The sequence below is a fragment of the Pelodiscus sinensis genome, chromosome 9 (assembly GCF_049634645.1).
Source record: "Pelodiscus sinensis isolate JC-2024 chromosome 9, ASM4963464v1, whole genome shotgun sequence".
NCBI lineage: Eukaryota > Metazoa > Chordata > Testudines > Trionychidae > Pelodiscus > Pelodiscus sinensis.
Genome location: NC_134719.1, coordinates 27,877,254 through 27,892,609, shown reverse-complemented (window position 1 = coordinate 27,892,609; position 15,356 = coordinate 27,877,254). Strand labels below are relative to the sequence as shown.

The 15,356-nt window shown below is 39.0% G+C and overlaps 1 protein-coding gene across 15 annotated transcripts in view; it reads right to left on the bottom strand.

Moving 5' to 3' along the window:
• ADGRL2 (adhesion G protein-coupled receptor L2) overlaps positions 1–15,356 on the bottom strand; it is a 532,296-nt gene that overhangs the window by 40,974 nt on the left and 475,966 nt on the right. For 12 of the 15 annotated variants that reach the window (XR_012905938.1, XM_075936335.1, XM_075936334.1 and 9 more), the window contains 4 exons: positions 4,979–5,275; positions 4,358–4,461; positions 3,324–3,509; positions 2,300–2,338 (listed from right to left, as the gene is read on the bottom strand). Coding sequence is in view for 14 of the 15 variants with exons in the window: in XM_075936335.1 (XP_075792450.1) it covers positions 2,300–2,338; positions 3,324–3,509; positions 4,358–4,461; positions 4,979–5,275 (626 nt within the window). In the remaining variant the exon portion in view is untranslated. The remainder of the gene's footprint in view (positions 1–2,299; positions 2,339–3,323; positions 3,510–4,357; positions 4,462–4,978; positions 5,276–15,356) is intronic. The other 3 variants (XM_075936339.1, XM_075936346.1, XM_075936342.1) reach the window with 1 other exon arrangement.

The window sequence follows — 15,356 nt, the reverse complement described above, 5'->3', positions numbered from 1 at the left end:
CACATATATAATTTGATCAGTTCAAAAGAACTGGGAATGGAAACGGAACAAACAAAAATGTTGCTTTGGAATACTATACTGTGCACATGAATGAATAGGAAAAGTTGGTGAAGGCTATTGTCAGAGCAAGATTAATTAGCCTAATCCATCTTTATATCCTCTTTCTGCCAGCATTGTGAGCCACCACAACCTTTCTGGCAGGTTGAAGATACTTCGAAGTGGCATTAAAAGGCTTTTTTTTCTTTATCTAATGGGAGACAGAATAGTCAAAATGCTCACACTGATACTGCTGCAGCCATTAACTAGAGTGGAACAGAAATTGGTCTGCAGAGGCCAGATTCATTAGTCACCAAAAATACAGATTGGAGCCTCTAATCTGAGGTGCAATTGAATCCTCTGTCACAAAGTAGGAACCTGCTTCATTTGCATAGTGCACTTCAGCTTTTGATTTGTATTTTTAAGAAGTTTGTTATTCTTATCTGAAGAGAGAAGCTCATGAGACCCACTGAAAATGACACTGGTCAGAAATTAAGGTCGTGCTACTGTTTCTTGGGTATCTATATACTTCACTGATTATATGCATTCATTAACTTTAAGCAGGCCTTATTTACTACAGTACAATCTAACTCTGTGTATTTCTTCATTGGAATCAAAATGATTATCAGTGTGATAGTATTTCTGAGGTGCTCTCTCCTCCCTGTCAAAGAGAAGGGGAAAATAAAAGACTATTTTTATCCCCATAACACGTGTCCTGGGCAACACACCAATTACTACATTTCCCATTAACATATCTTAAAAGGTGAACTGCAAATGAATCTATGAAAATTCAATCCATTCCACCCCTATCTGCTGTGCTCCCCATTAACCAAGCTAAAAGAGACAATTATAATATTATTAGCTGAAATATGATTCACTACTCCTACTTCTTTTTTTCCTTTTGGATCTCTCAGTAACTATTCTTGTGTGACCAAACAGCTCCCATTTCTATGCAAGGCTCCAGCCTATGAAGGCTGATGACTGGACATGTCCTATATAAAGGGGGGAATTTCAGATAGGAGGCTTTTCTTTTATTATGTTGTGCGGTGTTTCAAAGTTTTTTTTATTCTTATATTATATCCCTTATGGTGTGTCTAGACTACATGCCTCCTTCGACGGAGGCATGTAGATTAGCCAGATCGGCAGAGGGAAATGAAGCCGCAATTAAAATAATCGCTGCTTCATTTAAATTTAAATGGCTGCCCCGCTCTGCCGATCAGCTGTTTGTCGGCAGATTGGGGCAGTCTGGATGCGACGCGCCAACAAAGAAGCCTTTCTTCATCGGCACAGGTATGCCTCGTGAAACCAGGTTTACCTGTGCCGATGAAGAAAGGCTTCTTTGTCGGCGCGGCGCGTCCAGACTGCCCCGATCTGCCGACAAACAGCTGATCGGCAGAGCGGGGCAGCCATTTAAATTTAAATGAAGCCGCGATTATTTTAATCGCGGCTTCATTTCCCTCTGCCGATCTGGCTAATCTACATGCCTCCGTCGAAGGAGGCATGTAGTCTAGACACACCCATAGGGTGTAAGCAAAAATTAATAATAGTAAAAAATAAACTTTGAAAAACCGTGCAATATAATTTTTAAAAGCCACTTACATGATCCACTCTAGGCAAGTTTCTTCCACTAGCAGTACTGTGTGGTGGCAGTGACATAACCAGCACAGCATCACAGTATTGGAGCTGGGCCCTACAGGGATGGAGCCTGCAGAATCTGCAAGAAACTGAAAGTCAGGTAACAATATATTGCATGCCCCTTATAACTGAGTACTCAGCATACACTGCACTGGAAAATTACAGGAATTACTTTATTTTTACTTGCAGTCCACCTCTTAAGTTGCTGAATTTGCCCTTAATAATGACTCACTCAACAAAAATCTCTGGAAAAAATAATAGCTTACTAGATTTAAGAGCGCACCTCAGAAAACGCAAGACACTAGTAATGTGTCACCATTTCTGCTTTACTGACTTTTTTCTTCACAAACATAACACACACAAAAAGCAGTATTATCATCTCCAAATCACAACGCTCATTACTGTTCTTGTAATTTTGGATGGGGGAAGAGGGAAAGAGTTGTAAGGGCTGATAATTTGCTTATTCTGAAAGTAGTATACCTGTGCAAAGCCAACATTTGTACAGTTGATATAGGGCACAAAACACATTTATCAAAGACTGAAATACATAGTATCATGCAGCAAGATGATAAAGCGTGGCAGGTTGCTGAAGCAGGGTGAAAGCAGGGTGACAGCACAGGAGAGATACCTTAAGGTAAGCCCTGCATGTCTTCTCTCGTTTTTGGAGCTTTTTAGTAAGAAAAAAGAAAATGAGAGGTTAGGCACATTCTGGAAGCTACAGAAATATCCAAAAATTAGCCCAGTGTGTCAAATCTGCAGTAAGCAGAGGCTTGATATCTGTCTAGTTTCAGTCCAATGTACTTCCATGGAGCCATGAAAGATTCTTGAGGAATCACTGCTTTCTAACCCTAAACCTGGCTATAACCTTTCCTCCTTTACTGGGAATTCTGTGGAAACTATGGGTAGGATATGAGTAAACACTTGGTTTCTGAATAAACTCTATTGAGCAAAATAGTGGATTTTGAATAAAATCATCAACTGCTGTTAGAAGCGCTAAAAAGGCAAGACTGTAGCTGCCAGAGTGGAAGATGTAGAGAGAATGGGATGGTCTTTTCAAAATAGACTGAGTGAAAAATCCTTGATTTATATTATGCTGATTGAATCTTAGTGGGCAAGAGGCAACCTATGCCCTAAAGTTTAGCACCCACAACATTAAAACTGGAATAATGTTATTATGATTCATATTCAAGAACAGCAGGAGATTTTGTTATCTGTGATACTATTTGCCCATAATAATGATTGGTTACATGTATAATATACCAAATTATCATTAGTGATATCTTAAATTCAGTAACAACGGCTCTGATCCTGCAATGAGTTTCTACGAAGAGCCCTGATCTTACTGCATGATCTGGTCCAAAATAATCACTGGATAAATTTAGTATGCTACTACCCAGACTTCAAAAGGGTCCATTCTTCCCAACCTAAAGGTAATATCGTCAATATTTTCATAAGCATACACTTTTTTATAACTGAACCCAGTCATCTACTGGGCCTCATGTTAACCAATTAATAAAATGTACACTTTCTTGTAGATTTGTTTTTTTTCTTAAATCCTTATTTGTTCAGTAGAAATAAGCACAGATGTGGCAGTAATATTTCTGAAAGGAAAAAAAGAATTATCTGAACAAATGATGTGGGAAGCTGTGTACCTTGTTATAACTCCGTCCAGCCGAGTCTTTTTCACTAGGCCTCAGTTCTTGTAGTTGAGCATCAAGAATGTCCACCAACTGTTCCATCAGCCTCACTGATGAACTCACATCACCAGCAAAAACTGGTCCTTTGGTGTGTTTTGCCAGTTCATTGGCGAGACTAGCAGCATTTTCTCCACTTCTGATCTGAAATGACAATTTATATTGTCTCAGCAGGATCCCTTGTTCTTCCTGTAGCTCCCAATTCTCATTCTTTGTATACCTTTGTTGTGGTGAAACAATCATTTGCACATACGTTGAAATCTGCAACTAATTGAACCAATAACTATATCTCAGAAGATTAAAAGTTCTTAGTTCCATGATACAAAAAGCAATTCTTAACAGCCTTCAAAAACCAGAAATCAGATTGGTAATTTTGGGCCAGATCTTCTATTTCATCTCCACTTTTATTTTACCAGTATTAACAGATACTAATAAATCTTTTTATTCAAACCAGTGTTTGAGGAATTTGAATGTCAAGTAGCTAGTAGTGATGGCAATTTTTTTTATTTTTCATAAACCACAGTAATGCTCATTAGAAAGGAGAAGCACAAAAAGTGATGCTGCCCTTTAATCATATTCTGTTTTTAATTCACTTTTTTAGAATTCTAGTTTCTTCTATCATTTTCTGTTAGCTGAACATCTGCTTCTGCAGTACATATTTTGGTGTGCACTTTACAGTATTTGATTTATTAGGTGAATGTATTTTTTTTCCTACAGAACATCAAAAAAAGCACATTTGAATTTAATAGGAATTAAATTAAGCAAGCATGGACTCATTAAAAGACTTTAATTTAGAAAACAGCTTACCAAAGAACACATGTGAACCTAACTTTCAGTAAATGCTTTACAGACAAAGTATGCATAATTCTTTCTGCTTTTAAACGGAACAAAGAGTAATAAAGATGATTTCAACATACAAAGCTGAATAATTTATGTTCAGAGCTAAAACCCTTAATCACCAGTGTGTATCATATTAAAAGGTTCCAACCAACCTTCTGAGCCAGCTGATTTACCCAGTGTGAGGTACAGTTGCTAAGATCAGGGCCCTTAGGGTTCCATGTTCCAGTGGAAACCATGCAGAGATATGAGGCAGTTCCTAGAACAGATGTAGAAAACAAGAGTGAAATTGAAACCATTTTTCTGCATACATTCGGGAAATCAGCTACAATGCACTCCATACTCCATGTTAAATTTTGAATAGTACCAGCGGAAGCAAGTGACAATAATGAGAAAATGTAAGGAAATAATGTAAATTTACAAATGGCAATATACAAAGTCAGGGTAAAGTATCAGACTTTTACAGCAAACAAACAAAAAGCTCTTGATTTCCCCTGGAAATCATCCAGAGAACAGCTTGTAATGAAAAAGGCAGCTGTAAGCAAGCTTCTCTACAGTTCTCAAACGAAGACCTAAAAGTCTGCCCTGGATTCTTGAAAAGTGTATGTGAGGTTATTCTGAACCTATTCTCAAATGCCTTTTACAGATAAAAGCCTGAACAAACACTACATGCTCCAAACAACAAATATCATGACAGTTTGAGATTACCCAAAACAAAACAAAACAGCCATAAAAGTTTGAAACATTTACTTGATAAGATTTTTGTAAGGCAATACCTCGAGTTCCTTTGGGACAAGGGCGTTCAACCATCATTCCTCTTTGCGTTTGAGGCCAGCTAATCCCCCTGGCCTCATCAGGTTCACAGAATCTCTCTGGCAAAGGGAAAAAACTTGTCACAGGAGGAATTTTGGTTGTGGAAACTGCTGGTGGTGGCTTGGGCCCTCTGCTTCCTTCCTTTGTGCCTCCAGCTAATGTTGTGCTTACGGGGCCTTTCTGTGAAGTCGTGCTTGTGGTTGACACAGTGGTTTTGTAGAGCTCTGCTGAAGAAGTTATTGTCACTGCTGTAGTAGGCACTGAAGGGAGAAAATAAAAGTAATAATAAAAATAATTGTTTTTCAAAATATTGAAGGTAAACAAAATTGTGTGATTTTACAGGATTCTCTTGTGTCTTTTTCTTTACATCATTATCAATCATTTGTGCTTTCTACAGTCACTTCTAAGCATGTAATTCTAAATGCATTTCTATTTTTTTAATCCTGTCTCAACTTAACATGATGATTCAGTAAATTCTGTTTATACCTTCCCTGTGATACAAATTGATTGTTACATTTGTAAAGGCCGAGAGGCACTAGTAATGAATTATTAGTACATGACAAATACACGTAAAACAATTAAACTAGTTTTAATCACCTTAAAAAAGAGCAGCATGCTAGAATAATTTAAATCCATGTGCTGCAAACAATCAAGCTCCGTGTAACAACAAAAAACTGTGGGCTACAAATAACAAGGCTATTTAAAAATCTTTAAAAAAAATCATGTATCCCTAACTCTATACCTTGTAGGAAAATAATTACTGTAACATCTTCCCACTCGGCATCATTCTTGCTTGATTAGATACTAACAGAAGAAAAGCTTACCATTTATGTGTTGTCCTAGTTTTTGATCATCTCAGGTTTTAACTATTTTTTAAAATAAAGTAGGTACGAAAAAACAAGTGTTTCAAGCCAGTTCATAGTTTAATCGTCTGTGTCAAGACATCCCCATAATTTTTTATTTGAGACCCATACTTTGTTGATTCTGCTGACCCACATAAGGAATGTACTAATATATAAGCCTTGTATTGGAAAAAGTACTGAAGAGATCTATTTGGTGTTCTATTGGGACACAGATATATTGGTATTTATGAACACTGCACTCACCAGCATAATTTTGTTCATCAGAGTCTGAGCAAGAGTATAACAAAAGGAGCCAGTGGAAGAATGCAACTGCATCATTTGTTATTTCTGCATCTTCACAGGTATGCATGATGCTTTACAGACAAAACAAAGACAGCCCCCTGCCCTGAGGACTTTACAAATAAAGGACAGATATTTACTTTATCTCCTGTCAGACATACTGGAAACAAACAGATCTGACATTTTTCAGTTTTGGGGGCTGCTGAGTTTTTTTTCTGTTACTTCTCATAAGTTTATTCTAAGCACAAAAAGAGGATTTTCACCTCTTATGTCCTTGGGCTATGACTTATCAAAACTATACATACTTGAAATTTAATTAAACCACAAGTACAAACAAGAAATCTGTCTTTTAGGAGATATTTTGGAATTTAAAAAAAATGTTTTTCTGAGTTTGAAATGTTGTCACATTTCATGTTACACAGTTTTAAATTCACACTAATCACTTATAATAATCCTTTATGGATAAAAATTTTATAGATGCTATCAACTGACCATGCTAAAGTATAAACAAATTACATGGCAATTTTTTAACAAACTATATTTCTTTAAACCAATAGATGCAAGGGTTTTCTGAGAGAGTCTCAATTTCAACCTGAAACTTAAGTTTGCATTTTAATTTAACTCTAATTTAATTTACAGTTTGAGTAATGCCCTTTTAATCCTGCTAAACTTCTTACCTAGGCAGCTGCTGCAAAAACTTATTCAAACCCGTCTATCTTTTTTTTTAATAAGTATTTGCATGACATCTTGTGAAACCTCTGTAATTTTCTTTTTATTACAATGCAGCCAGGCTTTCAGTGCTTTCTCAATTAACATTTGTCAAAAGCATCACAATCATTTGAAGAAGTGTCAAGTAACTGTTGCTGAATCAGGAGCTGAGAGGTGGGGAGGGGAGAAGGGAGCAGGGGAGAATGGATTATAACCATCATTCTATATATCCCATGACACCCTGTGCTAATTAGTACACATTTAATCCCTAAAATAACCATTAACAATATTACAATTAGTACCATTATTAGACTCTTAATTTTGGTTTGGGGACAAGAATAGTCTAAATATTACAAGAAGTAGCTAAACATCACTAAAAAGATTCATGACAAATATTTGACATTCAATGGTCAGGTGACTTTTAAGAACACAATTTCATACTGTAACTTTGAGAAAAGCTGCTCTGCTGCCATTCTGCTGTATTATGTAAGACTCTTTTCAATGTTATCCGTTAAAATAAATTGTAAAGCACATCTACTTTGAGTTCTTTAAATGATCTGAAAATAATTTTAAAAAATATTTAAAATTCCTAATTAGTAATAACATAAAATCACAAAGATAAACATGTCAAAAAACTATCTGCAAAATACTTTCCTAGAGCCTGTAATGAAATTAAATAGCTGAAAGAGAATGCTACAATAATCGAAATAGAGTTGGAAATTCAGGAAAGGAGAAGCACCTTCTGTGGAAAATGTTAAAAGAATGATACACTAACGATTCAAGAAACCACTTTTGAAAAACATCTAGCATTTAGAATGCAGGTCACTTTGTTTTTAAAGGACTAGGGGAGGATTTCATCTACAATGTAATCTCAGATTGCTATTTATTCTAGATGTAAAACTGGAGTTTACTCTTCTTTGCTACAAATTAATTAGAATCATGACCATTAAGTAATGTTTGTACAGCGCTAGGAAAGAGAACATATCCTGATACACCATCAATCAGAACTTTCACAATGAATAAGTGACAGCTATGAAGTAACTGCTTACACTGCAGAACTGCATCTAAGAGTCAAATGCAAAACTGCAGAGAAAAGATCAGCAAAGCCCTGTAAATCCATGGATATCTGATTTATATCTATAGGTATTCATATCCACATGTGAATAAGGATATCCACGGCTAATTTTTGTGGATGTGGATACAAATTTTGTAGAACCCTGTAAATTTGCAGATATCCTCTTTATATCCGTGGGTACCCACATCTACGGATGTAGATATCTGGAAATCATTTTTGCAGATGCAAATGCAAATTCCAATTATTTGTATCTGTGAAGGACTCTGAAGATCAGCCTCGTGTGCCCAAGGAGCTGGGATGCGACTATAGGGAGCTATATAACCAGCCTCTCGCGTCAAAACTAAAGCAGTTACAAAATCTCATTTTGTTTGGTATTAAATTTTAGATGGGGCTACAACAATTGAAGTGGTGGGAGGAGGAAAACTGTTTAGATTTCTTTTTTAAATGTGAGAATGTGTTAAACTGAAACTGGGTTGCATAAACAAGTAAAAAGCAAACAAAGACTTTCTGCGTAGATGGTAAATTAGCTTACATTTATATCATACTTTTTCTTAGACAAAATTTAAATTAATATTTGAACTATCCAAATGGATTAATTCCCTCCAACACTGAAAACGTAGGAACCACTGGGGTGAAATACAGCAACTGTTATTAGGGTGTAATATAGAATAATCTAACAATTTGAGAAAGAGAGAGAATAATAAGTTTCACCCCTAATTAAAAGGAAAGGAGAATTTAGACAGTAAAGGCCAGATTACTCAAGGTATTTTGACATCTAAATATGCTTATAATAACTGCTTTTCAAAATTCCACTATGCATCCAAGTGTCTCATTCTCACTGAAAGACCTGACTCTGATTGACTTCAATGGAAGTTTGAGCCTCGTCAATTAAGTGCCTACATATCTTTAAATACTTACATAGCTTTAAAAAACTGGCCTTAAGTGAGTTCCGGTGGCTTTCAATGAGACATAGATGCCTACATGCCTAAATCAAATCTGAAAATGAAATTTAGGGCTTGTCTACATTTAAAGCACTGCCTCACTGTGGTTGCAATACAGTAGGGCTTCTGCGAAAACATTGCCTGCACACCGACAGGAGAGCTTCACCATTAGCATAGCTATCCCAACTCCCCAAGCGTCTGTAGGTAGTGTATAGGAGAATTCTCTTGTTGACACAGCATTGTCTATGCACCATGGGTTAGGCTGATTTAACTGATCATTCAAGGGTTTGTATTTTTCATACTCCTGAGCAACATTGCTATCCTCATCTTATTTCTTAGTGTAGACCAGGCCTGAGACTTCTAAGTCACTTAAACACTTCTGAAAAAATAAAATACAACAACAATGAAGACATTCGCACTCAGTTAGGACACAAGAGTCAACACTTCCTATTCTCACAAACACTGCCTGTGGGATTTAAAATACCCCATAAGTAGCAAGGACTTATGGTTTTACATCTCTTCTGAAAGTCACTTCCCTCCTCCCCCACAGCACAGAACGGGGATGTTGTTTCAATACTGAGGAAAATCACCAACACTTCCTGCAGCACCTATGTATTAAGAACTTGCTCATCTAGCTATTAATCCAGACAATCCTGCTTAGGTGAGAACATAAGGTTAGTATAGTCATGTTCTTAATTTATACCTGCACATGATAATAAAGGTTTCAGTAAACTGGCAAAATTTGCTACACTTGAAAACTGAGTTAATTGTTTCCCATTTCTTTCCCCAAGTCCACTCCTCAATCAAACAGAAGCATGAAAATATGGTGGAGATCTGATTTTCTTGAACAGTTTGCTACGTGACTCCCTGGAAGATTCTTGGGGTGATAAAGATTTATTTGAACTAACTCCCTATTATTTTAAGGCCTGGGTAATGGCACTATCAGGGTTTGTGCTCTACGCACACCCAACAGCTGCTGTATTTTCCTGCAATGATCTGATAAAACATAATGATAGTTAACATGCTGCAAATGAGGAGAATGAACTCCAGTTTGAACTGTTTTGCACAGTTAGCACAAATTGGAATGAACATAGATTAAATCTTCCCCTAATTCACCAAGAAAAGGATCTGCATTCTCTTTGATGCCAAAGAAGCATTACAGTGTGACAGTGTTTCCATTTTTGAAAATATCCCTCGCTGCTCTTTCAACTTAGACAGTATTTTATTCCTGAAGTATTTTATTGCCTTCTTGTATTCTTTGGGTGTCTGTGATACTGCACTTTTTTTCTAATACACATATCCTCACCCAGGGTATGTCTACACTACCACCCTAGTTCGAACTAGGGTGGTTAATGTAGGCAACCGAAGTTGCAAATGAAGCCCGGGATTTAAATATCCCGGGCTTCATTTGCATCTTACCGGGCGCCACCATTTTTAAAGCCCCGGTAGTTCGGACTCTGTGCCCGCGGCTACACGCGGCACGGAGTAGGTAGTTCGAATTAGGCTTTCTCCTCATGGAGTAATGGTAGTTCGAATTAGAAAGCCTAATTCGAACTACCTGCTCCGTGCCGCGTGTAGCCGCGGGCACGGAGTCCGAACCACCGGGGCTTTAAAAATGGCGGCGCCCGGTAAGATGCAAATGAAGCCCGGGATAATTTCATTAATATTTAAATCCTGGGCTTCATTTGCAACTTCGGTTGCCTGCATTAACCACCCTAGTTCGAACTAGGGTGGTAGTGTAGACATACCTCCAGAGAGCTTGCTAAGCAAGAATCTGGTATGGTGCACACACTTCTTTTGAGTTGCATCTGTTTGTTATTTTAATTCAAAATATATTTTATGACTTAATTTAAGGATATAACTTTAAAAACATATCTTTTCACTTACCCTAGACACTACATTCCTGCACAGTTTTTACTGATGTCCATATATGACGTATCAAAGTACTGTGTAGGGAGTGGCAGCATAGAGAATACTTTACAGAACTATATACAGTAATTTCCTTAAGTACAGAGAGGGAAAAAACAGCACACAACGGATGAAGTCAAGGGAAAGATCTGTGAATGAGAGAAAAGGCCGATGTGATATGAGTCTGTTTCTTGGTGCAAGAGAGTACTTTGGCCACAGCATTCTGAATTCCCTGAAGGATTGAGGAAAATGGTAAAATACACAATTGCAATAGGAGAGATTGTGATTAAGGCATGGATAAGATTTTCAGCAAAGGCAGGGTCATGGTAAGGTCAAATACTGGCAATATTCTTGAGGTTGCAATAGACAGAATTAAACATAAGGGAGACATCTGAAAAAAGAAAACAGATCTGAGGTCAAGAATGAGTCCAAGATTTTTGGCCTTGGGAGCAATGTGAATGTCTGATTTCAGGAGTGTGAGTCAGATATGACAAAGAAGTCTTTTTACCCAGGAGGACTTCAGTCTTTCAAATACTCAGCAGTTGGAAGTTATGGTGTAGCCAAGCGTTAAAGTCAAGACGGCAGATAGACAGGGATCAGAGAAAGTCAATATATCATTACTGCTCCCATTCCAAAGAGAAGTGACACAGATTGCTAAGTTTTCCACAATGGCCCCTAATTAATAATTCCAACAAAAGAAGCCAAAGCCACGACTTCTGCTTTTGAGACACTAGCTGTATGACACTATTAAATGCCTGATATACAGGTATCTTAGGACAAGGCAGTAAAATAAGGTCCTATGGTTAAAAGATGTAGAAACAACACCCAACTTTACCAACCTTTATAACTTGTTTTTTGAGATGTGTTACTTCCGTCCATTCCATGCTAGGTGCGTGTGCACGCATGTGCACAGGAGACTTCTGCCTTAGCGGTATCCAATTGGCTTCAGCGCCTTGAATGCCATGCTCATGCGTTGTAATATTAGGTGCTGCCTACATCCATCTCAGGCTATGTCTAGGCTGCAGGTTTCTTTTGGAAGAAGCTTTTCCATAGGAGATCTTCCGAAAAAACTTCTTCCGAAAGAGAGCGTCCACACTAAATGGACACTATCTTGCATTTAAACTGTGATTAATATGGACAGAGTAGCCACCAGGGCATCTGTGCTTTTTTATCTTTCCTCTTCTTTCTAAAGAGTTCCCTCTTCCCCATCCACACACGCCTTTTTTCAAAAGAGCTCTTTTGGAAAAAGGCTTCCTCTTTGTAGAAAGAAGTTTACCAATGTTGGAAAACCCCCTCCATTCTTTAATTTAAAAAAAAAAAACACGATTGCAATGTGGACATAAGTGAAGTTTTTTCGGGAAAATGCCTGTTTTTCTGAAAAAAAACTGTAGTATAGACACATCCTCAGTTACTTGGAATGGATATAAGCAACACATATCAAAGAACAACAGTTCTAAAAAAAAACAGGTAGCCATTTTTTTCTCTTTGTGCACTTGCTCATGTCGATTCCATCCTGGGCGACTCAGAAGTGGAGGGCTTGGAGTTCAAAGTCTACCAGCTTGCAATACTTCCCTACCAAAGCCAGTGTCAACCCAGGCCTGCTGGGTAAGAGTAACAGGATGATCAGATGGTAGCTTCTCTGGGTAAGCACTTGGGCCAGAAAAGCTGCTGAAGAGGCCTGAACCCTGATTCAGTTGGTGCTTATATTCTCCAGAGATGGTATCTTTGCCTGATCATAGTAGCAGTGAATGCAGGCAGTAATCCAAGAAAAAATTCTTTGAGCGGACACAACCTTTTATCCTGTTAACCATCGTAACTAACAACTGTGTCAACTTGTGGAATGAGTTGTGCCTCTCAAATAGGGCTGTAGGAGGTTAACCAGTAAACATGTGACTTACAAGGTAACCATGAACTAGCATGAGTGGCTGGACCATTCCTGTAGCTGCAGTGGCTCAGCCAGAACAGCATGCCTGCCCCACCCTTGTTGAGGCCCAGGGCAGGAGCAGCCCCACGCAGCCATGACAGAACCGGGGCCAGAGCAGCCCTCGCTACCAGTGGCCAGGACTGGAGCAGACTGCCCTCCACAGCTATAGCAGGGCTGCAGGGTAGCCCCCAACGCTCATGGTGAGGGCCAGAGCAGCCTTATGCCCTGGCTGTGGTGGGACCAGGCCTGGAGCAGCTCTCACCTACCTGCAGCCAGGCCCAGAAAGGCCAACACCATCACCACTGCAGCCAGGAGCACAGCAGTTCCCCACCCGCAAATGCAGCCAGTCATCCCATGGGTGGGGGCTACTCTAGGGTTAACTTGTTAAACCTAGCATTTAACTGGTTAATATTTTAAATGTTAATTAACATCCCTACTTTCAATTCAGAGAGCTCACACCAGTGCTCCCTCTAAGATTTCCCATCCTTGAATAGAGTGAGTTTTGCCTTGTGCACCGATGTTGACATCATGTGTGCTTGTTCGGATGCTTGCCACTGTGGCACCCACCAATTACTAACAGTATTATATATTGTTGGCGATGCTAAGTGTGTGTGTGTATATAAAATTTAAGTGTGTGTGTGTGTGTGTGTACACACACAGACACACTTAAATTTTTATGTAAGAAAAATACTAAAACAAGGGATAATTAACAAGATGCATGACTATGCACCCACCCACCCTGAAAACCCCCAGCTTGGGTTCCTGCTCTCAGTCTTCTTTTCTCAACACTAAACATGCCTGTTTTTAACCTTTCCTTTTAGGTAAAGTTTTCTACACCTCCACCTCCCCCGCACCCCCCCCTTTTTTAATGTATTCTCCCTCTGGGCTCTCTCACTATTTTGTCCTAAAGTGTGGAGATCAAAATTGGACACATTAATTCAGTTGGGGGCTCTGATTTCAGCTGTTAGACTCTAGATAGTCCAGTAATATAGTGCAAATAATTAATAAACCACCTCTGAATCTTCTAATTTTTCAGTCTGTAAAATGACCATAATTACTTAGCATCGCCATCTTAGGTTCTTTTTATTTTATAAAGATGCATTTATTAATTACCCCAAATGTAATTAATTGTGACCATTTTACTAAGAGGGATCCCTTTTTTGTATTTAAGTCTTTACTTGGTCATTGTTACATGTATTATATTATAATTAACAAGGCCATAAAACAACTACCCCAAGTCCTAAATCTTCAGTGACACCATGGCGTTTGCATTTTCTGTGGAGATATGAAACATAGCTACAGGAAGGTGAAAGTTAAATACAGCACATGGACTGAAGCTAATGACTTTTTGAGAGTTCATGTCCCATTTGAAAGGGATTACTGTTATTACAAACCACAGAAAACAATGTATTAAAAAAATTAACATCGGCAGTTCCGTTAGGCGACTATGATGGAAACTGGTCACTCTTTGGAGATTAATAAGCAATTTTCTATCAGTGGGCAGCATGCACGCTGGTGGAAAACCCCCCCAAAAAAAAGCACCATTCTCAGAGAAATATTTTTAACAATGCATTGTATTGTGCATATTTAAGAGGAGACTTGTGGATATCACCATCATCACCAAAAATGTAGCCACTTACTCTGACACAATGCAAATGATCCCGATAAATCTGGAGGATGATCAAGCAGATGTAGAATGGGATGCACAAGAGGTTCAGAACCACTTGGTTGGATTAGTTCTCTCTTATCTAACCTGTCTCAGTCCTGGCCACTGGAACTGCACTGCCACCACACCCCACATGGCAGCTCGGACCCTGGCCCCAGCAACCAGAATTGCCACTGCCCCTGCCACCGCTTCCCACATGGCAGCTTGGACCTTGCCCTGGCCGCTGGAGATGCCACCACTGCCATTCACCACGTGTCAGCTCGGACCCAGGCCCCGGCGGCCAGAGCTGCTGCCGCTGCTCATCATGTGGCTGGCTCTCACCACAGCTCCAGCCTTGGGGAAGGACTGAAGCTATGGCCAGGGTGGTGTGGTGGCTGCCCAGCTGCTCCTGATGCAGGGCAGCAGTCACTGTGTGGCCCTGCCAAGGAGGTGGGCAGGAGGCAAACTCATGGTACGCACTCATACAAGTGTGGACCTTAAAGGGAACCCTGGTTCACACTATTCCTGACATCTAAAAAATGTGGCATATATTCCTCCAATATATGTGGCTTTGAGGAAAAAGACAGATAAGTAAATGTACTGGCCTATATGAAACTATGAGACCACCATGGGCAGGAAAGCCGGGTATGGCTGCCATTGAACTGTGTCTTTAAGTGAGGTTAAGAGGTGAGCATACTAATCTCAGAAGCCCAGCAGTCAGATGTTACTACAGACAGGAATGGAACCTTCCAGAAAAGAAGGAGAGAACAGAAACCAAAAGCTCCAAGAGAGAGATCCTATGAACCATGACAGCACGAAACACTTAAGGAATCCAGCAGATATATCCTTGAGCAGTGGATGGAAGGCCGAGACAGTAGCCAAGTAAACTTTGATAGACAAAAGTGACTAGTTTTGTAGATTAAGCTGCAGAAAGTAGTCCAGGATTAACTGCAGTGAATAGGGATGTTAAAATGTGTGCAATTGACTAGGGATGTTAG